This window comes from Pezoporus wallicus, unplaced genomic scaffold (assembly GCF_028554395.1).
Source record: "Pezoporus wallicus isolate ANWC-B61680 ecotype Strahan unplaced genomic scaffold, APGP_CSIRO_Pwel_v1 scaffold_7107, whole genome shotgun sequence".
NCBI lineage: Eukaryota > Metazoa > Chordata > Aves > Psittaciformes > Psittacidae > Pezoporus > Pezoporus wallicus.
The window spans coordinates 4078333-4099858 of record NW_026642114.1 but is presented as its reverse complement, the minus strand read 5'-3'; the positions used below and the strand labels follow the sequence as shown (position 1 = coordinate 4099858).

Below are 21526 nucleotides of genomic sequence, written 5' to 3'. Positions count from 1 at the left end.
CTTCCCCAAGACATCATGCTGAGAGCATGTTTAAAAAATGCCTTTTTTTTTTTTTTTTAAAGAGGGCAAAACAAAAAACGATCCCAAACCCTCAAAATCTAAAACTGAGTTTTGTCAGTTAAACTGCTAGAAATCATTTTAGGAAATTTTTTGGGATTGTTTGTGTTTGTATTATTTTAGCAATTCTGCCTGTAAGTTTGAAAGGAAAAAGGACTTGGCAGATGAGGTCAATAACAGACTTTCAGAATAAGACATTGTGGGCTGAGTTAGCATGCTAGCAGGAAACTGCTCTGTCTGGATTTAATCAAGAGGCCATCTCTTCACTGACATAACCAGGCTACCCAAAGGCAAGCGAGTTTTAATGCTTGCTTTTGTGCTGGCTTCTCAGAGGAATACTGCTATCAAAAGATGTTCCTAAAGCTCTTTGCAAGCTTTGACAGTGGCACACAGTGATCACTGTTACATGGTACCAATTAATGGCACCAGAACTTCTACACCATTTTGTGTATCAGAATAACAGAAAAGGCTCTCCAGCACCTTCTGTTCATCTCCTTCAACATGTCCAGAAGTCTAACAAAGATGTCAGACCCCAACATCTCAGGGCTTCAGTAAGATTTTCTTGGTCCTCTACAAGGCTAACCATAAACAGATACGACGTTTTAGAGTCTGAGTTATTTCGTATTTTTATACAGTATTATTTTGATTTTTCAGGCAACAGATGATAGCTTTGATAATCTGCAAGTGTAACTAATGAGCAAATACCTTCCAACCAGATAGACAGCATCTTTCAAAAGCAAACGTAGAAAGGTTGAAGTGAGGTATAATCTTGTAAGTCCTTGTTTTTTGAGGCTGTGCAGGTACTGATGATCTACGGTAATTCTATTATCTTTACTAATTCTCTGCAATGCTGGACCTTATAAGGGGCACACTCTGACAATCATCTTGCAGCTGTGCAGCACAAAACATTACCCACATATACAGCTCTTGCTGAAACATGAGAGCTCCATGCAGACTGAAACACATCCAGACTAAAACGTTCCTCCAAAACTGACTCCAACATCAGATGCAGATGCCCTGTACTGAAGGAGCTATAATTTGGTTCCAAGCTGGTTATAATCAAGAGCCTGACCCTGCCCTATACAGGCTGGCTCCCGAATCCACACTCAGTCTCACTGACTCATCAAGGCATTGTGAAAGTGCAGGATAGCCACACACACAATTGCAGGATGAGGAAAAGATATGATTATCAGCATAATATCCAACAGACATCTTCTCTCTGCAGTGGCCACCAACACAGGGTTTGAGGAAGCATGCCCTAAATTACAAGCAGCTCGTTACCAAGATAGCTTGTTACTAGGTGTGTAAAAGCAACAATCCTTCATGAATCTGGTGAGACACCATGTGCAACCTTCAATACCCCAATCTCCATTTCCCATCAGTTCTTCTCTGCAAAAACTGGAAAAGAGATGCTTATCTCTGGCCATTTTGCCTACCAATGACAGGAAAATAAAGCAGAACCTGTATGCGTCCCAAAGTTGCCAGGTATTTCACTCAGTTTGAAAGCTAAAATACAGACCTGCATTCCACAGCCCCATGGGCCAAAGGTACAAATTCTACATGGGGACATTCAATGGGATTATAAATTAGAAACTCCACCATCCCCTAAATAAATGATACATCCTAGCAAGAGGGAGCAGAAACTCAAGCTTAAAAAAACAAAAAAGACAGTTCAAATTCTGAACAGTACAAAAGGAGGCTTCTACCCAAATAGAAACATACAGAATTGCAGCCACTACTTCATAAATATCACTTGAAACTATTGCTTTTACCAAAAAAACCCACTGGCTTGTGTTTTCTCTCCAATGCAAATATTATCCCTTGAGATTCTGAAAGCAAGAATTGTGGAATGAAACCAAGGCAATAGTTTTTCATTAGGCAGACTGGAATAAAGTACTGAAAGAAAACAACTGGGATGAAGAAGAAGTAAATGAGATACCAAATATTCTTCAGGCTTAGTCATTTAAAACATTACCACTTTCCTGAAGACTTGTTTTATTCAGGAATTCTGCAAAAGTACTCTCAAGATAGTGAAACTCGTCTCTCTGCAACACAGTTTCTACTGATTTTGACAGATCTTCAAAAGCTTTTCACTTTCCTTGAAACTTACAGCTTTTCCAAATGTGGAGTTTTCCACTCTAGCTATTTTTATTAACTTCAGGGACAGACACCCTGTGCTGGAATAAAACTGCCTGAAGTGCAGTAACTGATAAATTAACTAAAACCAAGGTACTCTAATAAAGAGTAACTGCTTCATTTCACTCTTTGCCTAACTGTGAAAATGCAAATAACCTTAAACCTTCTGAACATAGGAATTAGATTTTTTTGTCATTTTACCCTCATTATTTGGATATTACTTCCATACACGCTATTCTCTAGCATAAGCCTTTAATTAACTACACTCATCCTTGGGAAGGTGAAGGGGGAAGAAGGGAGGGAAAAAAAAATAAATCAAATAATGGAATGAGTAACTTCAAAAGCTCCAGAAATAAAAACATCTATAATGCCAGATGTAATACCTAAGAGAAGAAAAACCTTCATTTAACATGCAGTAACACATCACTGAAAGAAAGTAGCAGGGCAGATGAAACAGAAAAATTGTTTGAAGAACAACCAGATTCCATAGCAAAATCCCCACAGAAAATAGTGACAGGACTAAGTTTATCAAATGAAGTCAGAAGTATTTTAACTATTGCTAGGGAAGGCCCCTAGCTATACTTATCGATGCTTCCTCTTGCAATCAGTTTGCAATGCTGATAGTATTTAAAAGAGCCTTGCATCCTATCACTGTCCTTGTGCTCCACTCTGCAGAACTGTCAGCCTGGAAAACAGCTTGCATGAGACAGGACTCAATTTAAAGCAGAATTTCCAGTCTAGGAAATGGTGGCTTGAAATGCAGGATTTGGGTGGGCAGAGGTAGCATCTCCTGCAGCCTGCAGACTCCAGGCAGCATAGACACTTGCCTTTGCAAGAGTGCCTGCTCTTATTGTACAGTACACTTGGAAATGAAATCACTATGGAGCTGTCTCCACTTTGCGAATTCCCATTTCCCCATTTTGGATGCTGCTGAAAAATCAGAATTCTGCATGTTGACTGCACCAATCTCAGAAGCCAGAACAGCTTTATGACTTTTCCTATGATCTGACAACTAGGGGTATTCTTGGATTTCCAAACTTCCACCCTTTTCCTTTTCTTTCTTACAACATAAATAACCTCTCTCGGCAGCAATCCAGAGCTTCCAGGATCAATCCTTACAGCTCACAGCCTGGCTGGTATCTGCCTGAAGAGCTGGCAAGCAGTAATAAAAACTATAGGTCAGATTTAGAGGTTAAGAGAAATAAAAAATAAAAAAAAGGAAATGCAAAAGCCTCTTACACAAATGCTGCTGCTCAGTTTACTCGGGCATCTTGCAGCTACTTAAAGCCACTCTGGGAGAAAATGAGAAACAACATGCATACCATGGTGCTGAGCTGTGCGTTCTCACACCTTCTGAAGTTATGCAAATTTAGACTCATTTGGATATCAGTGAATTACCTGGGACTAGCTCTAAATGAATCAAAGCAAAAGTAAAGAAGCTGAATTTACACATCATTTCCCACTGCCTGTATTTAAAAGAGTTTAGGCAGGTGCATTAAGAAATTGAATTTTCAAAGTGGTCTAAATTAAAATGGCATTGTTCAGCTCTTAAAAATGGAACTTGGTCAGCCATGGAAACACAAATTCTTCCTCTGACTTTGTCCCAGTTCTTAGAAGCATCTGTGCAGCAAAGGAATGTAGCCATATTATTCAATGAGAATAAGTCCTCTGAGAAGTTCACTATGCAGCAATGCCCTAACATCTTAGCCCCAAATCTCCATCTCTATCTATCTTGTATGATTTATGCATTTACCTTTTCATTGCTTCTTACCTACAAACAGCTCTTTCTCATACTGACTCTCACCTCTCTTGCTAGAAAGACTTTTAACAAAATCAAGACAAGCCCTCCCACCCTCTTCTCTTGTCTGACTTACTCTTCATGGAACCTGAAACATCAGATAACCTAAGCCCTTCTCATTTTTGTCATGCTCCACAGTTCTACAGTTCACCACAATCTTGGTCTCTCTTAAACGTGCCAGAGATGTATTATTTTCATATACGTCAGTATGTATAAATATTCCTTGTTGTGGTTTTAGTCAGACATTGAAGCTTCAGCTAGTTTCTAATTTAAAACAGAAAAGTAAGAAACAGAAACCAGTAAGTCAGGTAAGACGCTCAGCCACGGGTATCTTGCATTTTTTGACGAACAGCTATCATCAAATGACATTTTCTAGAAACACTCTTCTAGCCCAGCAAACATGTCCAATATTAAATATCTGTCCAAAGCCCTTCTGTACCAAAGAATTACTTTTGTAAAACTCTGCATCCTCCTCTCTTCAGTGCATAAGAACACCAAATGTCCAATCACCAAACTGAGTAGTAAATAGATACTCTAAATAACAGCTAAGTTAATAGAGCACCAAAGTGAAGGCAAGGAAGCAGGTTTTATTGCCCATTTTGGCAGAAAAATCAGCCCATTTTGTAACAATATTTTGACTCCTGGAGACAAATGTTACATAGTGTTACACAAGAGACAAGTGTTACATAGTGTCTCCATGTAGGAAAAGCTCTTCACAGAGTCTTTGGATTTGCATAAAACAGTCAGTGATTAACTCAAAACTAACAAAAGCTTTTACAGGTATGGATTATTGAGGGTCCCTAAAAGGGGAAAATAGGCAGTTGGGGCAGTTCTGTGCCCCTAAAACAGTAACTAATAATTACTGTTTCTGCTAACAACCCTTATCTTCTCTTCCTTGCCACACTATCCCTGCTTCCAGGCTGTGCTGGAAATTCATAGGTGGCAAAGCCTGCTTACAGTTCCCACGTGAGTTATTTACTAGGAACCATAAAGGAGAAAGGAAGGGGTGCTGAGCAGGGAAAAACAGTACAAAAAGGTGGCAGACAGATCAGATATTTCACTTGACTCTGAAACAGTCAATAGCTTTCAGTTAATCCTGACTAGAATACAGTGATAGGTATACTGTGCCTTTCATATGAGGAATACTTAAATGTTCAAGCTCACAGCACAGCCAATGCTATATTTACATACAGAATGCAAGCTTCAAGTATGATTATCTGAAAACATGGCATGATCAAGCAGAACAACTGTTAACTGCAGATGTTAGAGTTTGGCCCTTCAGATTACAGTCTTGCAGGAGGAAGAGTCCCTCCCTGGAGGTCCTCAAAAGTGGCTCAAGAGAGTCTTAGCACTCTGGAAATTGAAGCCACAGTGATAGTAGCCACAAGTGGTAGAGCCATATACGAGACCTCCATATACTTCAGATTCTCCACCTATGGAAGGGAAGGTTAATACTGACATCCTCTAGAAGGCACTTCAGAGTCTATAGATGACACATACTCTATTAAACTAAGAAATATCATGTCTACACTGAGTCCATTAGACTCAGATGTAGAGGGCCACCGAATCAATCCAGTTTTGTTCCAAAAAGCAGGCAGCGGAAGCTAAAGATGGCAACTAAAACCATGACAAATACGTGCATTCAGCTCAAAAGGCCAGATCCCAGCTCAGTTTTTTTTAAGGTCTACTGGAAGCCTGAAAACAAACTGTCTTTTACTGACACGAACACTTCTCCCCAGTTCCTCCCCACCTATCTTACAATCTTTGGAGGAGTCACCTGCCAGTGTCAACACAGTACCAGTCAGTCTAGATCGTAATATAGGGTTGAGAAACCAGAGTGTTCAATGTACAAGACCTAAGAGACCTTCACATGGCCTTAGCTTTTGTACTGTTACCCAGCGATGGCAGAACACTGTCATAAGCCAACAACTAAGGACACAGCAAGCGAAGAGTAGTACAAACCCACATATGAACAAGTACTTTGAAAACACTATCAAAAATCACTGTGGGATTTTCGTTAAACAACATGACACACAGATATGTATTGTAAACAGCCGCATTGAATACACATAATGGAATTCACTTAGTGTCTAAATGGAATTCACTTATTAGTATGTAAATCTCCTACAGAAGAGCTAACTAAACTCTGAAAGTATGGCAAAAATGCTTAATGCCATGTCAACTTTCCAACTTTAAGAACATTTCTAACAAATATGAACACACAGGACCTACCTTCTGCACTTCAGTAAGCTAGGCTGACCTAAAAGCACGTATTAGTTCCTTTTTGTCCTTCCAGGACTCCTTTTGTATGCAAATATTAAAGAACTTTATACAAGGCAGACTGTATAAGCTACAAGTCAGGTTACCTGATTCAGTGACATCTGACAACACTGTGGCCTCTACAAAAAAATACTTTCACCTAATTTAAACTAATCGAGATTTCAAAGGCCTACAACATTGGACTTTCTCCCCATGCCATCCATATCAATATCCTCCCAGATATAAAAAATACAGCTGCTAAAGTCATCATCCAAGCCCACAAATAACTCATAGTCTGCCTTGAAAGTGAAAGCTTTATCCCTATCCCAAGACTCATCTCATGATCTCATCCACCTCAACACTTATGCTGAAATAACTACATAATTGGAATTTTAATATTGCATCCCCTATCACCTCCCTCATTCCCCACCTTATTGTTAAATGGCCCTTGATTACTTTGGCAAAAGGCTAGACATCACAGGATTATTTCCAGTACAACTGAATTTTTATGCCACTTGATACTGCTATAGTATTAGCCCAATAACATCACCACTGCACTGAAGTTGAAAATCTGCAATTACCTTCATATTTATAAGCTAAATGCTAAAGATGACAACTCTAGAATAAGAAATATCACAGAAAAGTTATTATACAAATTCTGTTTGTGAAACACTGGTCAGCAAAGCCATTTGCCATGCTTATTTCATGAAAAATGCTAAAACAAAATATGCTGATATTTTTTATTAAATGCCAAGTATAGCAAAGAGAAGGGATGACTGATATTAAAAATAACAGGCAGATTTAACATGGCAAGAGTCACATCATTTTATGAAAATTATATGTCAACATGAAAAAACTGACTATTTAGAAACCCAAAGACCATTTTCCACCAGTATGTGTGCTGCTGGTAGTCAAAAACTCTGATACTGCTCCTGTGAAAAGTCACGCTATTTTCTTCCTCTTCCAGGAAGGTAATTTAATTGTGGAGCTCATCATCACTTTCTGCACAGTCAGCAGAAACAAAGAATGTCCTGTATGAGACAGCAGGCAACACTGCTGAACTCAAAATGGATTTAAGGATACCGCAAGTAATTATTCTGTTGCATAATAGTAGCATGAATGCACATTACATAACCCAAAATGCTTTTATTCACCCTGATCATATTGTTGGCTTTCTTTTTGCACTGTAAAGCTTGATCAGGCAATACACAGAAATTAAAAATGTACTGACTCAGAAAAATCAGTGTAAACTTCTACTGCACTCAGTGTAAACAACACAAAAGTGAAGATTATAATAGTACAAATAGCTGGAAAACTGTAGGTGTGAGGAGATTAAATGCGTTCTGACAGAGAAGAAAATATTTTGCAGAAGACTGATTCAGATTTTAAAATAAACTGAACTGGAAACATAAGGCATTTTTGTGGAAGAAAAAATATCCAGGAAATGTTGTACCATGTTTCATAATGATTATTGTGAGCAATCTCTATTGCCAAGATTTTTTAATCTTTCATAAATGAAAGAATTTAGCAGTAAGTAACCATTTTCATGACCACAGCATGAATACATACTTAAGCTGCATTATAAACTTCATTTCAATGGCTGTGCTTTTTACTACCCTTTGTTTTAAAACTAAGAGATCTTTCCAGGGTGGGGCCCGAGTAGAAAATGAAGTTATAGTAAACTAATGTTACTTAATATTATAAGTTACCAGTGTGAACATTGATTTCAGTGCTGAAAGAGTCCAAAAATATTACTTCAATCAGTAGTTCAGGTCAAACTGTATTTCTACTATATTATCTAGACATAACAGGGCACCTCATTAGGAATCTCTTAGGATTCTTCTCTTGTATACATACACATAAAGTGTCTACGTGTAACAGGTCTGTATGTACTACACCTTTAAACGGCAACATCCTTGTGTTAATTCTACAGGTATATTCTCTATGACAAATTCTGTGTGTTCTATGACAAACTGCATAAGCATATGGCAACTAAACATACTGCATATGTACACAAATTACTGCATTCTTGTAACTACAGCACCCAGCAATTAACCCATTTCTTTTGATGGAGCAGAAAGTAGCACAGGTTGCGTGAGTTGGCACTGAGCCTGCTGCAGACATTTAAGAATACTATGTTGAAGCTGAACTTCAATCTTTAGTCAATGGACACAAATCAAAACACACACATAATTATGTGGAAGTATCCAGCGAGAATGAAAATAAGTATAGCTTACAAGTAAGGGAGGAAGAAAGAGCAAAAAACGTCAGGCTGTAAGATAAAACAAATTGTTCATGTTTACTGCCTAAGTTGGTTTTGTTTTGCTGTTGGTTTTGTTTTGCTGTTGGTTTTGAGGGATTTTTTATGAGGGGTTATTATTTAATTACTCATCAGCCATTAACAGCATAACTTTGTTGCTCTCTGTCCTGTTCTAACCTTATGGCCACCTGGTGTTTTCTGAGCAAAATGACTGGTTCTGCATAAAGAATGCAAGCCTCACGGTTAAGTAAGTGTGCAAGAGTTCATTCACATTTTGTTTGCTACAGGAAGCCAGCAGACTGAAAGCACAGCCAAAATCAATCTGACGCACTCAATGGGAGGGATGCAAAAGCATAAGATCTGACTTCCAAATGAAATACGTTATTGTTACTTATGAAACATTTCCAGCTGCAGCACAATGGCTGCCATGTCAAAATGGAAGACCATCCCTGCCCTAAAGGATTTCTACTCTAAAAGTACAAAATGCACTGCAGGTAGAGACAGAGATTACTACAAACCAAACAAACAGAAAAAGGATATGTGGGCCTATCTTCATAATAATTTTCTTGTTGCATTTGCATGTAATATTTACACTGACTTCCAAATGGACCTCAAGAGTATTTAGTTAACTAATCTCTTTCACACTGAGGATAACTGTTAATCCTGAGTAGTCTACTGACTTGCCATTTGCATCGTAACACCAATAAAGCATTGACATTATGAACCTCATCTAATGAGTTCTATACACATGAATACTATAAACCAACTGAAGGACATTCTGTGCTTGATTCGAGTCAAAAAGAGAAATTCAATATGATTCAATGCATGCAAGCTTTTATGCAAGTTTATGTGAGGCATAAACTATATATAGGAAGAAATAAAACCCTAGATAACTTTTAAGCATGTGACAATCTATTTCTGCTTTGGGATATACAGATACTCAGAATTCTAGACCACTTATTTTTAAGAGTTGGAAGGAGCTACTGATACCAGGAAGTCTAAGCTAATAGATGGAATATATCACAAATCTCCAGTTTAAAGCCCAATAGCTATGATAATCTGAACACATCTCAAAGCTGTCAGCCATTCCATATTTAATCATTCTGAGACCTTTCAATATAAAATGCTACTTTATAATAAAAACATGTTTTACTTACACATAGAGCCCATGGACTCCCTAGAAAGGAAGAAAGAGTTAATGACTAGGAGAAAGGTTGAGCTTTCATAAGGAAAAAGACAACTGTTCATAGCACTGTAGGGGGTGGAACGGGAAAAGAAAATAATTCTTTAAACTGCTTTCAGAACAAAAAGGTGGGAAAAAACATAAAAGGGAAACAGGTGAAAGAAAATAATAGAATAACAGGATCATTCCGCAAAAGCATTTGAAATGCCTACACCTTACTGGTGCCATTGTGGCACAGTAGCTGCATTGCTAGCTGTAGTCCACAGGCCACGTGCTGGAGACCCATGAAGAACTTGAAAGCCACTGCAATCCACTCAGGCACAGCAACTCATTCCACAGGAGAGGCGCTTCTCCACGTGCTGCATGGTGCATCCTTGGGGTCCTGCTGGAATGTTTTAGGAAGGAGGTAAACTCTAGTGTCTCATCCAACACCCTTTCTCTTCACAGAAGGGATTAGAAGAGCCAAGTCTCTGCACCTGTAAGCAGCAGAGTATATTGCTCTCCCAGATTTCAACAGTGAAGACTGGATAACAGAATCACAGGGCATATCAGGAGGATCTTGCTCTGCTACAACTTTTCTTGCTTGTCCAGCAGAGCAGAAGAGTTTTCTCTCTCACAGATCTGAATACTCTACATTTGTGTCAAAACACAAGAGTTTGCTTCTACGCTCCTCAGATCACTAGATCTGAAAATGAATAGTGAGTATATTAGGTGAGAACATGAAAAGCCCAAAAGATAAATTGGTCAGTTTAAGCTACAGGGTGAGTCACTAGCCAAAGAATACCGAACATGGGACTCCTGACTTGCTGTACATTTCTAAATCCAGTATCATAATTATCCTTAAATTTGTATGACACGACCACTATACATAATAATTAATGTGCTCAATATCACCTGGATCGAACAGTTTATTCTCAATGAAGATTTCGTTTTAAGTCATGGGAGACAAAGGGACAACCACCACCAGTTTCAGTGGTGCTTGCAGTATGCAATAACTTCTGCACTGATGCAGGGCTGAGCTACACAGAGATGACTGCAAAAATGTGGACATAAATTGGTATTTGGACACAAATTGGTAGCAAAGAGGAACAAGTAAAAACTCCATCAGACTGTAACCCAGTAACCTGACAGAGCAAAAGGGTAGTGACTGCTACCACACAAAATGGCAGAAAGCTTCACACCTAATGCAGGGGTTGCCAAAGTTTTATTTCAATTGCCAACGCTGCTAAAGGGTAGCAACACTCTGATGGGTAACAGATGGCTTTTGCAACTAAATGTCGAGAAATATAAGAGGCCAGCAAAACAGTCTGTTGAAAGTACTACCCTCAAAGGTCGCAGCATGGCACACAGACCAGAGAAAAGATCTGACGGGTTAGAGTAGGCAGAAAATTAAATCATTCAGAACAACACTTGGAAGCAGCAACAAAAAGCCAACAATTCTGCAAAGCATAAATAAAGGGTACCAAAGCAAGTCAAAGGACATTATTCTTCCAGTGCATAAAAGGTCTGATGAGACCACATGTAGAGTACCATACTCTGTTCTAGCTGCTTTATTTTTAAAGTGGCTGTTATGAAGTTGAATGGGGTAAAGCAAAGGACAACCCACATGATTCCTATATTTGCAGAGTCTAAAACAGCGAGGACACAAACGTTTGCTTCACACACACACAAAAAAAAGCAGTATCTGAGCATCCAGAGCTCTCATTGACCAGGAGCAGACTACAGGATTGCTGGAAAACCGGCCCACAACAAACTCCCATACTATGTCGCAATGTCCTGACATCTTATGGACATTAAAGCTCTCATGATTCTTTTTATGAGTGCCTGTGTTCAATCCCATTCTGCCTCATTAAGTATTTGCTGCAAACAAATTGAAACCAGGACTCTATAAACAGCAACACTTAATAATTGTCATTTTAAGTTAAACTAGAAGTTTTTCCCTCAAACAATGGCCAGATGCTATAGAGGAAGGTGAAGAAGTAACAGCTGTAACACACCAGTCTAAAGGAAAAGACTCTGATCAGCTGCAGATGTTTTATACCTAAATCACAAAAAGTTACATGTCCTTTATTTTAAATCTCATATAGTATTAATGCATTTGTTCTCATAATTTATAGAAATGTCTAATCGTTCCTGAATCCTTCTAGGCTCAGTTGGACTCAATTACTTCTTCCAGGAGCAAGTCCTTCAGGTTAATTACATGCAGCGTAAAATTATACATTTCTCCTATCCCCCTTGCTTCCAAAAGCGCCAAATACTCCCTGGAGATAAAGCATCCCTTCTCCACTCTCCGGTTTAAATGCCTTCGCTACACCCTCCTATTCAATGCCAGTACCAAGCCTCAATCCTATGAGTATTTAACAGATGTTAAACCTGCACTTCAACCCTAGCTGCACCAAGACACAGACTTAACAGTCCTCACCTTTTCAGTGCCTTCAAATGCTGGCAATCCTTTCCTATCTGTGAATCCCTTTTCTAAGTTTTTTACCTTTGAGATGAGGGAACAAGCATCAGGAATCCATGAGGTGCTACTGTAACCTCCTTAATAGTATTTTCTATTCTAAGTGTTACTTTTTTCCCAACTACAGATTAATATTTGGGCTTGCTTTCACAACTGCTGTCACATGGTTTGTGAATGCGTCCACAGATCTCTGGACTCTCAGAAGTCCGGGTCTTCTCCCCAGGTGTTTTTAATTGATCCACTTCTGGTGCTAAATTGTTTCAATGTGCTGCTGTGTATTGATAAACAGCGGCTCCTTGCAGTATACATGTCACGTGTGGAGAAGATACCCATGTGATAGCACTATGAAGCCACTAAATAAATACAACCATGCAACTTCAACAGCTAATTCATCTCTCCCTTTTTCTAATTCTTCAAACTCTTCAGCAACCTCAAAACCTAGCCTTTTTGAAATCACATTGTACCAGAATCACTTCTTCTCTTTCCCACCTCCCCAGATGAAGGGGAACTCTATGAAATCCCAGGCAACAGCACTGCTGCTGAATTTTAAGCCCCATTCAAATCATACTTTTGTACTATGTTATGTTACAACATATTTCACATAGTTGGTCTATGTGAAAATTTGTGGCCACACTTTCAGGGTTATTTGGATAAAAGATGCTGTAAGAATGTAAGATCATTATCATTTCACTTACATGTTTTTACTTTCCTTCCGGTCCCTAAATTATTGGTGGCATGGTGCCGAACTGGACTACAGTGCAGCTGTATTCAGGCCCAAGCATGATTTCATTCTGGTCAAGGTAGAGGGATTTCATAAACAGCAAATGGATTTCTATGTCCAAAACACAGAATTCCTCACTATACCTTTAAAATGTCATTAACAAAAAAAGAAAAAAAAAAGAAAAAAAAAAAAACATCTCCTCATATATCTCCATAGAATTCTTCTTCTAACATAACACAGACTTTATTATTCAGGCCCAAATGTAAACCTACATCCTAGCATACAACCCATGAAGAACTACAGGTCACTTCTTGAGAGCTTGCATGGCCACTGAACATGAAAAAAGAGCATTTTGAGGGTGAATCAAGGACAAAAGAGGTTCCGGGAGACTGCAGGGGCAAAGCATGACTACTCCTTAGAGGTAACTACTGGTCAGCTGCTCATCCCTTCGGGAATTAGGTCTAGATGTATCTGTGTTAACTATGAGGAGACATAGAAAGTATGCAAATAAAACATAATTAGAGTATCATCCCAAAGCTCAAAGAATGGTCTATCAAACTGGTCCACATCCAGTGGACAAAAGCAGCTTTGCTGCTGTCTAAGCATTCTGCTAAGAATATAACATTTAAAACACAAGTGGGACACTTTTTCTGGTGTTAAAAAAAAAGGAGAGAAAAAAAAAAAAGGTCTTATACATAAGCTCTGATAATATATTACTGGGTGATAACATTAAGACATCACACAGGTTTTGCTTCTGGTTTAGAACATACTACACACTGGCTGCATAAAGACAAGCAACAGCAGGTTTCACACTGAGTTAGCATTCATTTACCCCTTTCACACAAGGTAATCCCATTTTCTTCGAGGGGATAGGCCATGATCTGATCACTTTGTGCTCATTTCTTCACACAGCTATACACCTCCTTACAGTGCTGGCTATAGTAAGCTATTTATTTATTTATAAAATAGATTACTACAGCAGTAGTAAAAGATGCAAGTTCAAAGCATGCATTTACACACATATTTTTAATTAGCTTTCCCAAGATTACATACAAGTGTGACTAACATGCTCGCAATGCTCCAGCCTGTTTCTTAAATGAAACCATCAAAACCCAAACTGTAGAACTAATGGTTTCTCCAGGGCTATTCCCTTTACAGCATCTCAGTCCAGCCTGTATGCTGCTACTCCCAGGCTTTCCAACAACACACAGCCACATTCCTTGCCAACTCTTCTTTAACCCAACAAGTGACCTAGATCTAGCATTCAGAAAGAAAATGCCAGGTTTTTTGCAGAGCAAGGTGATTCTTTTGTTATCCTTTTCACTTACTTCTTCAAAATAAAGCAAGATAGTATTTGGTGATGTTAGCAAGATAGTTAAGATACCAGAATCCAGAGAGAACCTTTAACATCCAAGAAACCTAGTTTAAAAAGACAGGCATCCTGGCTATAGGAGGAATTCTCAGTGGAGATCAATGATAGCACAGAAAGTCATATATTGCTCTGTATCACAGGTAAATTGAAAGTACACCAAAGGCAAGTTTTCATACATAAACTGGCTAGCTATGAGATTCTGAAACAGTCACACACAACCTGTGCCAAAACAGAACAGTGCAGTCTCCAGCAACTTTTACTCAAGAGGCCTCCCTTAGCTCTTGCTGCTCCACTTAATATAATTACCATTAGCAAGAGATGCCTCTGCACAGCCTTATAGGAAGGGAGGCTGCCTGTGTCTTTCTAGTTCCATGTGGCCTTGCAGAATTATCCTACAGCCTTAACTAAGTGTTAATTACTCTGCAAGATTAATGCACTGTCAAGCTGTCACCCTTTGACAGCTTGGAATGAGAGGTTTAAACTCAACTGAGAGCATCACACTGTGCTACAAAGCCAGTTACCCTTCTAATTATGCATTCTGTATTTGGAATTGGGAAAGGCTTCCTTTTTAAAGCTCAGTTTTCATTTTTGAGTGCCTGTTCTACGTGCAGTGTCTATTACCCAGCTGATGACTACATTGAAGACGGCTACTTGGGATATCCCTGGAGCAGAGACCTGTGCCTGAACCAGGAAGTAAGGAGAAAAATATTCCATAAGAAGTCATTAATAAGCTACAGTACTATATGGTACTATTATGCCCACAGCTGAAGGAAAGAACAGGAGGAAAAGGCCTATGCAAAGCCAAAAGGCAAGCTGAATGAGATGCCAAAGCTTTCTTTTTGATAGCTATATACACACCTATAGGTAAAGTAATTTAGTCCCCTCTGAAATCTCCTATGTATCTACTTTGTGGGTCTCCAGTAGTTGACAGGTATCTTCCACCATGCAAAGTCAATGGGAGCACACCCCATCTTTCTTCTTTCTCCAAAACAGTTCCCCAGACAAAACACCATTTGGAGCAGACAATAATACAACCTGGTTTCTGTACAGAGCCTGTCAGCTCCTTGGGAACTGCTTTTCTGCTTCTGCCAAACATACAGACAGCACTACAACCTGGCCTTGGTCTGGGCAGTCAGGACAGACTGCAGGAACCTGATTCCAAAGAGTCTGATTTAGCCAAAAGGGACTAACATATGGTAAAAATTAAGAAACAAAAAGTAAGCTGCAGCAAGGACAATGATCAGTCAAGTCCTGGCCTGCTGGTTACACAGGAAAATACAGTCGAACAGAACACCTAGGACCTCTGAGCAAGATGAAAAAGAAATCACACATCTGGCTCAGAAGGGCATAAAGGAGAACAGGAGCAGGCTCAGAGAAAATGTGAGGTTTTGCATGTTCCTAAAATGTTGATGCTTCCAGGCACCATTTATATCTCAACCCATACTTTAGGAAGCCACTGTTGGAAAACAAATAAACAAACAAAAAAAAAAACCAACACCAAAAGCCAAAACAAGCTAAAACCTCTTTTTTGACATATTGTTCAAGTCCAGGAGAAGGCTAGATCCTAACTTCTAACAAGTTAGAAGTTTCTGTAATGTTTTTCTGATGGAATTCTCAAACAGAAGCTTCCTTCTAATGTATGTGACTGTAAAGGTGTTTAGAAGCCAACTGGCAGTCACATGCAGTACAGGACAATCATTCAAAATCTATTTTTAAAACACCACAAAGTTCTCAGAAAAGTTAGTTATCAAATAATATCACTGTTAAGAAAACACAAAAATATTTAATGATAGATTTGGTACTTTTCAGCTCTTCCCCTTTCAGAAATTTTAAAGTATTTAAAAGCACCCTTCTACAGCAATTTGTTTACAGTTTGGAAGAGTATGTTCTGCTATACACCCAATGCTACAGGATTAAAGGAACCCTGAGACAAATAATGTTTTGAATCAATCTCTGTAGGAACAAACCCAGAGCCAGAAGTTCAGCTGTGGCCAAAAAAATGAAAGCAGAAAGAAAAAAAAAACCACCCATGCGTCTAAAATCCACTCTTGACATGTAACCAGTGGCTAACTATACATGGCAGCACTAGCTATGAAGGAGCATGGTATTTCTCTGTTCTCTGGATTAAGACTCAAAGGAAAAGCAGTCTATGTCATCCATCAGTAGAGCAAGAAACCTGATGCTTGAGGACTGGTTCTGAAAGCTTAGCAGTCATTTAAGATGTGGAGATACAGTCTCTATAGGCCTCCTCCAGGGCACATAGGCTTGGAGGAACTCCTGTTCCTGGCTGCATTTCCTGCGACCTACCCCAATAACAACTCCAGAGGCAGAGTGAAGGTCTCTTCCTTACTCCTTCTTGAAAAAAGGACTCCTATAGGAAAACCATTTGTGAGCATTATGGAGCCCCACCTGCCTCAATAGCTCATTCCTCACTGCTTCAGTGTTTGGTGTTTTTTTAAATAGTGAGAGCAGTCAGTGCTAAAAGTTAATATCCTAACAAAGCATGTGGAATTCAGCTCCCTGGAGCAGGCTCCAAAGTCCATGAGCAGCCTTCCAAAATGCCACTGTGCCAGCTTTACTTACCCCTAGCCATCTTGCTCCTTTGTTGGCAGCCTGCTGAATCTGCACTCTTTTCAGGGTGACATGGTAAACAGCTCCCTCTTCTACCTGTTCACCCTTGTCCTGAATTGTGCTCTGCCAGGAAAAGGGGAAAGAAAGAAGAGAAAGGAACGTTTTCCCTCTTCTGCTAACCACAATCTATACCAGGTGCTCTACTGCTTTATGCAGATTTGAGGGCACAAAATGGGCTGCACAAAGTAAATAGAACAATCGAAGCAATACAGGATACTTTCAGATTGAGGGAATACTGAAGATATTCATGGCAAGCTGTGCTTTTCTGTGTTATCAAGACACCCTGACTTTCCATTTAACTGTTTTTCCTAGACTAGCACATATTTTAAATAGTTGTATAAAGGCTTTTCTAAGGAAATACTTTGGCTTTGATTAGCAGTCTTCTCTTCCCTCTCTCTTTCTCCCTCCCCTTCTCCCTTTTCTAAAGCAATTAATCTCTTTGGCCTTTCATTTATGGAAGGAATTGTGCTTTTTAAAACTGTTGAATTACTTAGACAGCCTTTAAACTTTGAAGCTAACAAGCATTTAAAATACAGCAACCCCTTCTTTTTTTTTGACAAGAGGGACCTAAAGCGCTTGTGGTTTGCTTTTCCAAAAGCTCTTATTTCAAGCTACAAACAAAAACAAAAAAAAAAAAAAAAAAACAAAAAAAAAAACGACAACTTTCCAGAGTCGAGGCTTTAAAACTCACAAATAACAGAAAGCTGGGGGGGGAGGGAGAAAGTATTCCAAACTTTAACCGAGCATTTGCTGCAATGACTTCTCACTTCCTAGATTATTGACCGTACAAAAGAGCGCAAGCTGCTGCAAGGCGGACAGAAACATTCATCTGAGCTTCTCTGAGGGGTTACCAACTTCCACCTCTGGACCCCTCTCTCCATCCTCTGTAAGTGCACACACACAGAGGTACTCGCGAAGATAAGCATCACTCGGAAGCGAGGAAGAGCAGAAAGGCGATTAACACACGGCGTTTCCAGCGAAGCTCCGGAAAGCAGCGGGCGACGCACCCGGCCGCCCCGCCGGCACCGGCACCCCGCGGGTAGGGGAGAGGGAACGGGACGACCGGTTACCATTTTAGCTTTCCACAGCAATTTCATTCTCGACGCCTTCCCGTGCGCCTCGATGGGCCACGCCGCCGCTTTTCCGCAGCCGCTCCGCCGTGTCAGCGGCCGCCGCGGGCCAGGCCGGGCCGGGCCGGGCCGGGCCGGGCCGAGCCGGGCGGCCCCTCGGCTCCGCGGCGCGGGAGACAGGAGGGCGGGCGGCCGGGCCAGGCCACGCCTCGGCTCGGTCTTGCCGAGGGGCTTCCTGTTTATCGCGGGCAAGCCCGGCCGAGAAGTTAGTGCGGATTCAGCAGTCGGCGCCGGGACCCGCAGCGGGGCTGCAGCTCCTCGGGGTGCCGGCGGAAGTGGGGCGTTCACCTAGCCTCCTTCGCGGTGTCCCCACAAGAGGGACAAGGTGCTGCTCATCCTGCGCGGCTTCCAGCGGGACGCGGCACGGAGGAAGGGCCTTCTGCCAGCTCCGCCAGCCATCGCCCCTGTGTCAGCAGCGCACCGACTGGTGCCCGGGCACGGCAGGGGGTGAGCGGCGGTGCCCTGTGCCTGCGGGGGGCCGGGGCAGGTGCGGAGAGCAGAGGGCCGTGTTTTGGGGGCTCCCTGCCGTTGCTGCCGGATTTTGAACTGCTCCAGCACACAGAGAAACGCAAAATGCACAGAAGGCAGGAAGTTTAAGCCAAACTTAATTAAAAAGTACAAGCTTGAACGCAAGGAAGTAAAACATTATGGTAAAGCCCGTCACCGCTGTGAGCGGCAGTACTTTACGTTGTCGTGGTCCTGCTCCGCGGAGAAATGAAGTCTGTCCAGCACTCGCCCACTGGGCAATTCAGGTGGCTCAAACAGAAGGAGAGAGAGAAGGAGCTTTCTCCTCCTGCGCACGCCAGCCAGACTGTGCCCGGGCAGGCACGCTCTCCTCTCCCACCGCCCTCTGCAAGCCTATCCTGTGACCATCAGCACAAAACCTCCTGAAAAAGACGTGCAAAGAGATGGGACGGGGGATGCGCAGGTGCGTGGCAGCAGATAAGAAACCATTGCTAAACAGCGGAACCATGAGGAGCAAGGAATAGAGATGTGGGCTGTGCATCATAGCTATGGAGGTGAACAGGAGTGAGTTCCTGGTTTGAGGATATAAGGTTTAGGGTGATGGGAGACTGCAGGCATAGGGAAAGCATTCCAACCCATATGACCTGTACAGCTGGTATTAGGAAACAAATCATGACTGTTTTTACTCATCTTTCCACAAGAGAATGACTCTTCCTGTTTAAGAAGAAAAACAATTTTCTCATATTGATTCTGTAAGCAATAGATTATAGTTGTATTTCCCACATATCTATTTATATAGATTAAACCCACAATCTCCTTATTTTTATTTCCAGGAGTCCGTTGCTCACAGACAGGCCTGTATGAACCATGAAAATCTTTTCTGTACAAGCACTAACTGCAGACATCAGCATACTAGCACAAGGATCTCAAAGCACCTGACCTGTCTTTAGCTACGTGCTTTTGGGGACTTACAAATGAAATTAGAGAGGAGTTCATACACAAATTACTGTACAAGTCAATGAAGGAGGTAAGAATTGAACAGCAGAGTTCATATCCCCCTGAAACTCAGCACTAGCAGCCAATTTATTAACATGTTTATACACAAGTGTTACTACCAGTTTTCTCAGGAGCAGAGCTGGTTCAGAGAGACTATTCGTCACTTGCAGCTGTTAACATGCAGAAGCATATGAAAGCAAGGAACATTATTTTAAGCTACAAAACCAAGACTGAGCTGTATTGTTATGGGTGGCCTGATCTGTGCGTTTGCCAGGCTGTGCATTTACTTTATTTGTGTAATACTGAAGTGATCCAGAATATGCTGAGGCAGATATAAACTTTAATATTCTGTCTAAAATGTATTGTAGCATACAAATCAAAGTCTAGATTTTTTGAAGTCCCTTGGTTTCTCCTGCAAATCTGCACAGAGATTTTTGAATACTTCAGATTTTGCAAACTGGTTTTCCACACCATATTTTTTAGGTGCAGAAAATGGAGTCTGCATTGAATTCGGGTAGCTGGCCCAGCAAGCATGCAAGCAGTTTCAGAACAAATTCCTGTTGAACAGGACAAGCATAGCATATGAAAATGGATATCCAGCTACAAGGAATATAACACCAAAGCCACATAATTACTCTGTATTTATTTCTGTATTGAAATAAAAGCTTTGTCGTGGTATGATGTTCTGGTGCTACAGTAAGTGCACTAGTGCCACTACCATTACTCTGGATGGCAGTCACCAAAAAATTGCACTTACTTTGAACTGTTTCATTAGAAGAAGAAAATGACAGCAGTTTAATATAGTGGGAAGGAACACATGTATTTGACTCAATTTAGCTTCTGTTGGATCATGCATTTCAGACTGGATCCTTAGGGATATCCTTGGAGAGATAAGCTCAGGACTTTTCATTCAAGGTCAGGCATAAGCCCTCTCATGGATGATGTTTCTGAATTCTCTTGGTCACTGGCAAGAGAATTTATGGAAGAGGAATCCTCTTGTCAGGATTTCCCTGAGAGAAGCTCCCTCAGGAAGGAATGTTAGATGAATTCATCCAGTTTAGCAAGTAGCAAAAATACCACCTTTTTAATAATTAGATTTGTCATTAGTCCTGCTTAGAGTATTTTCCAGATTACTTTCAGTGAGATACAGTGCCCAGACCTTGTAACATTAAACACAGATACACCTTTCTAAAGAAACCCAAACTGAAATCACAGTGAAAGGTTACAGGAGGGATAGTAATCAGGCATATAATTCTGTAGTACATCAAACCGCATCCTACTTTTGGAACAATATTTTGAATGAACGGGTTGTCTTTCATCCTAACAGACTGCAAGGACTGCACAAACGATACTGTACAAACTGCAGCACTGGCACGTGGTCACAACTGCGACACACAAAAAGGCACACAGGGAAATAATAGGAGATGGAAATTTTAGCTAATGTGATGAGGTCTATATGGCAACAGACACCTGTATTTTACTTGCACTTTTCCAGATTTGAAGATCAAGTTTCATACAGTCTAAATCACACAGAAATGCTAATCTTTACCCCTAGATCTCAGCTCTGCAAACATGCACCTGAGATGGCAAATTGTTGTTATCTGGGTTTTTCCAGCATCATCCACCCTCTGCTGTCATGGGTGCTAAATGTACTTGTGAAGGTAGGTATACTTAAGTGGCAGTTCAACAGATTTCTCTTTGAGCAGGGAACACAATACATTTAAATGGGATATTTGGTTCCATAGTGTCCTCAGTCAGCTGATCTGGGAGGGAAGTATCAGAATTAGCCTGAAGGAAAAACTCATTGTTGATGCTAAGAGTTATTGCTCTTTAAGGATGAGGCAAAAAAACCCCAACCCAATATCATAATAGTCTGTCTCTAAGATTGAAATCTTATTTTGTTTAGTTATCGCTTAACTTAATTTACATGATTAAGCTTCTAGAAACTGATTCCATTAACTAGTTTAGCTGCAGGGGGGAAACTGCAGGATGGCCAGGACAACAGACAATGCAACTTAGTGTGACAAATTAATTCAATCTTTCCTTATCCCCTACCT

The 21526-nt window shown here is 40.6% G+C and overlaps 1 protein-coding gene across 4 annotated transcripts in view; it reads right to left on the bottom strand.

Annotated features, from left to right (window-relative positions):
• RGL1 (ral guanine nucleotide dissociation stimulator like 1) overlaps positions 1 to 18036 on the bottom strand; it is a 65216-nt gene extending 47180 nt beyond the window's left edge. For 2 of the 4 annotated variants that reach the window (XM_057426965.1, XM_057426966.1), the window contains exons 1-2: positions 17949 to 18036; positions 16831 to 16941 (exon numbers count right to left, since the gene is read on the bottom strand). In XM_057426965.1, the coding sequence (XP_057282948.1) occupies positions 16831 to 16941; positions 17949 to 17975 (138 nt within the window). In that variant the 5' untranslated portion in view covers positions 17976 to 18036. Of the gene's footprint in view, positions 1 to 7130; positions 7288 to 16830; positions 16942 to 17948 lie in introns of those variants that run through there. The other 2 variants (XM_057426967.1, XM_057426968.1) reach the window with 2 other exon arrangements.
• Positions 18037 to 21526: the final 3490 nt, after the last annotated feature.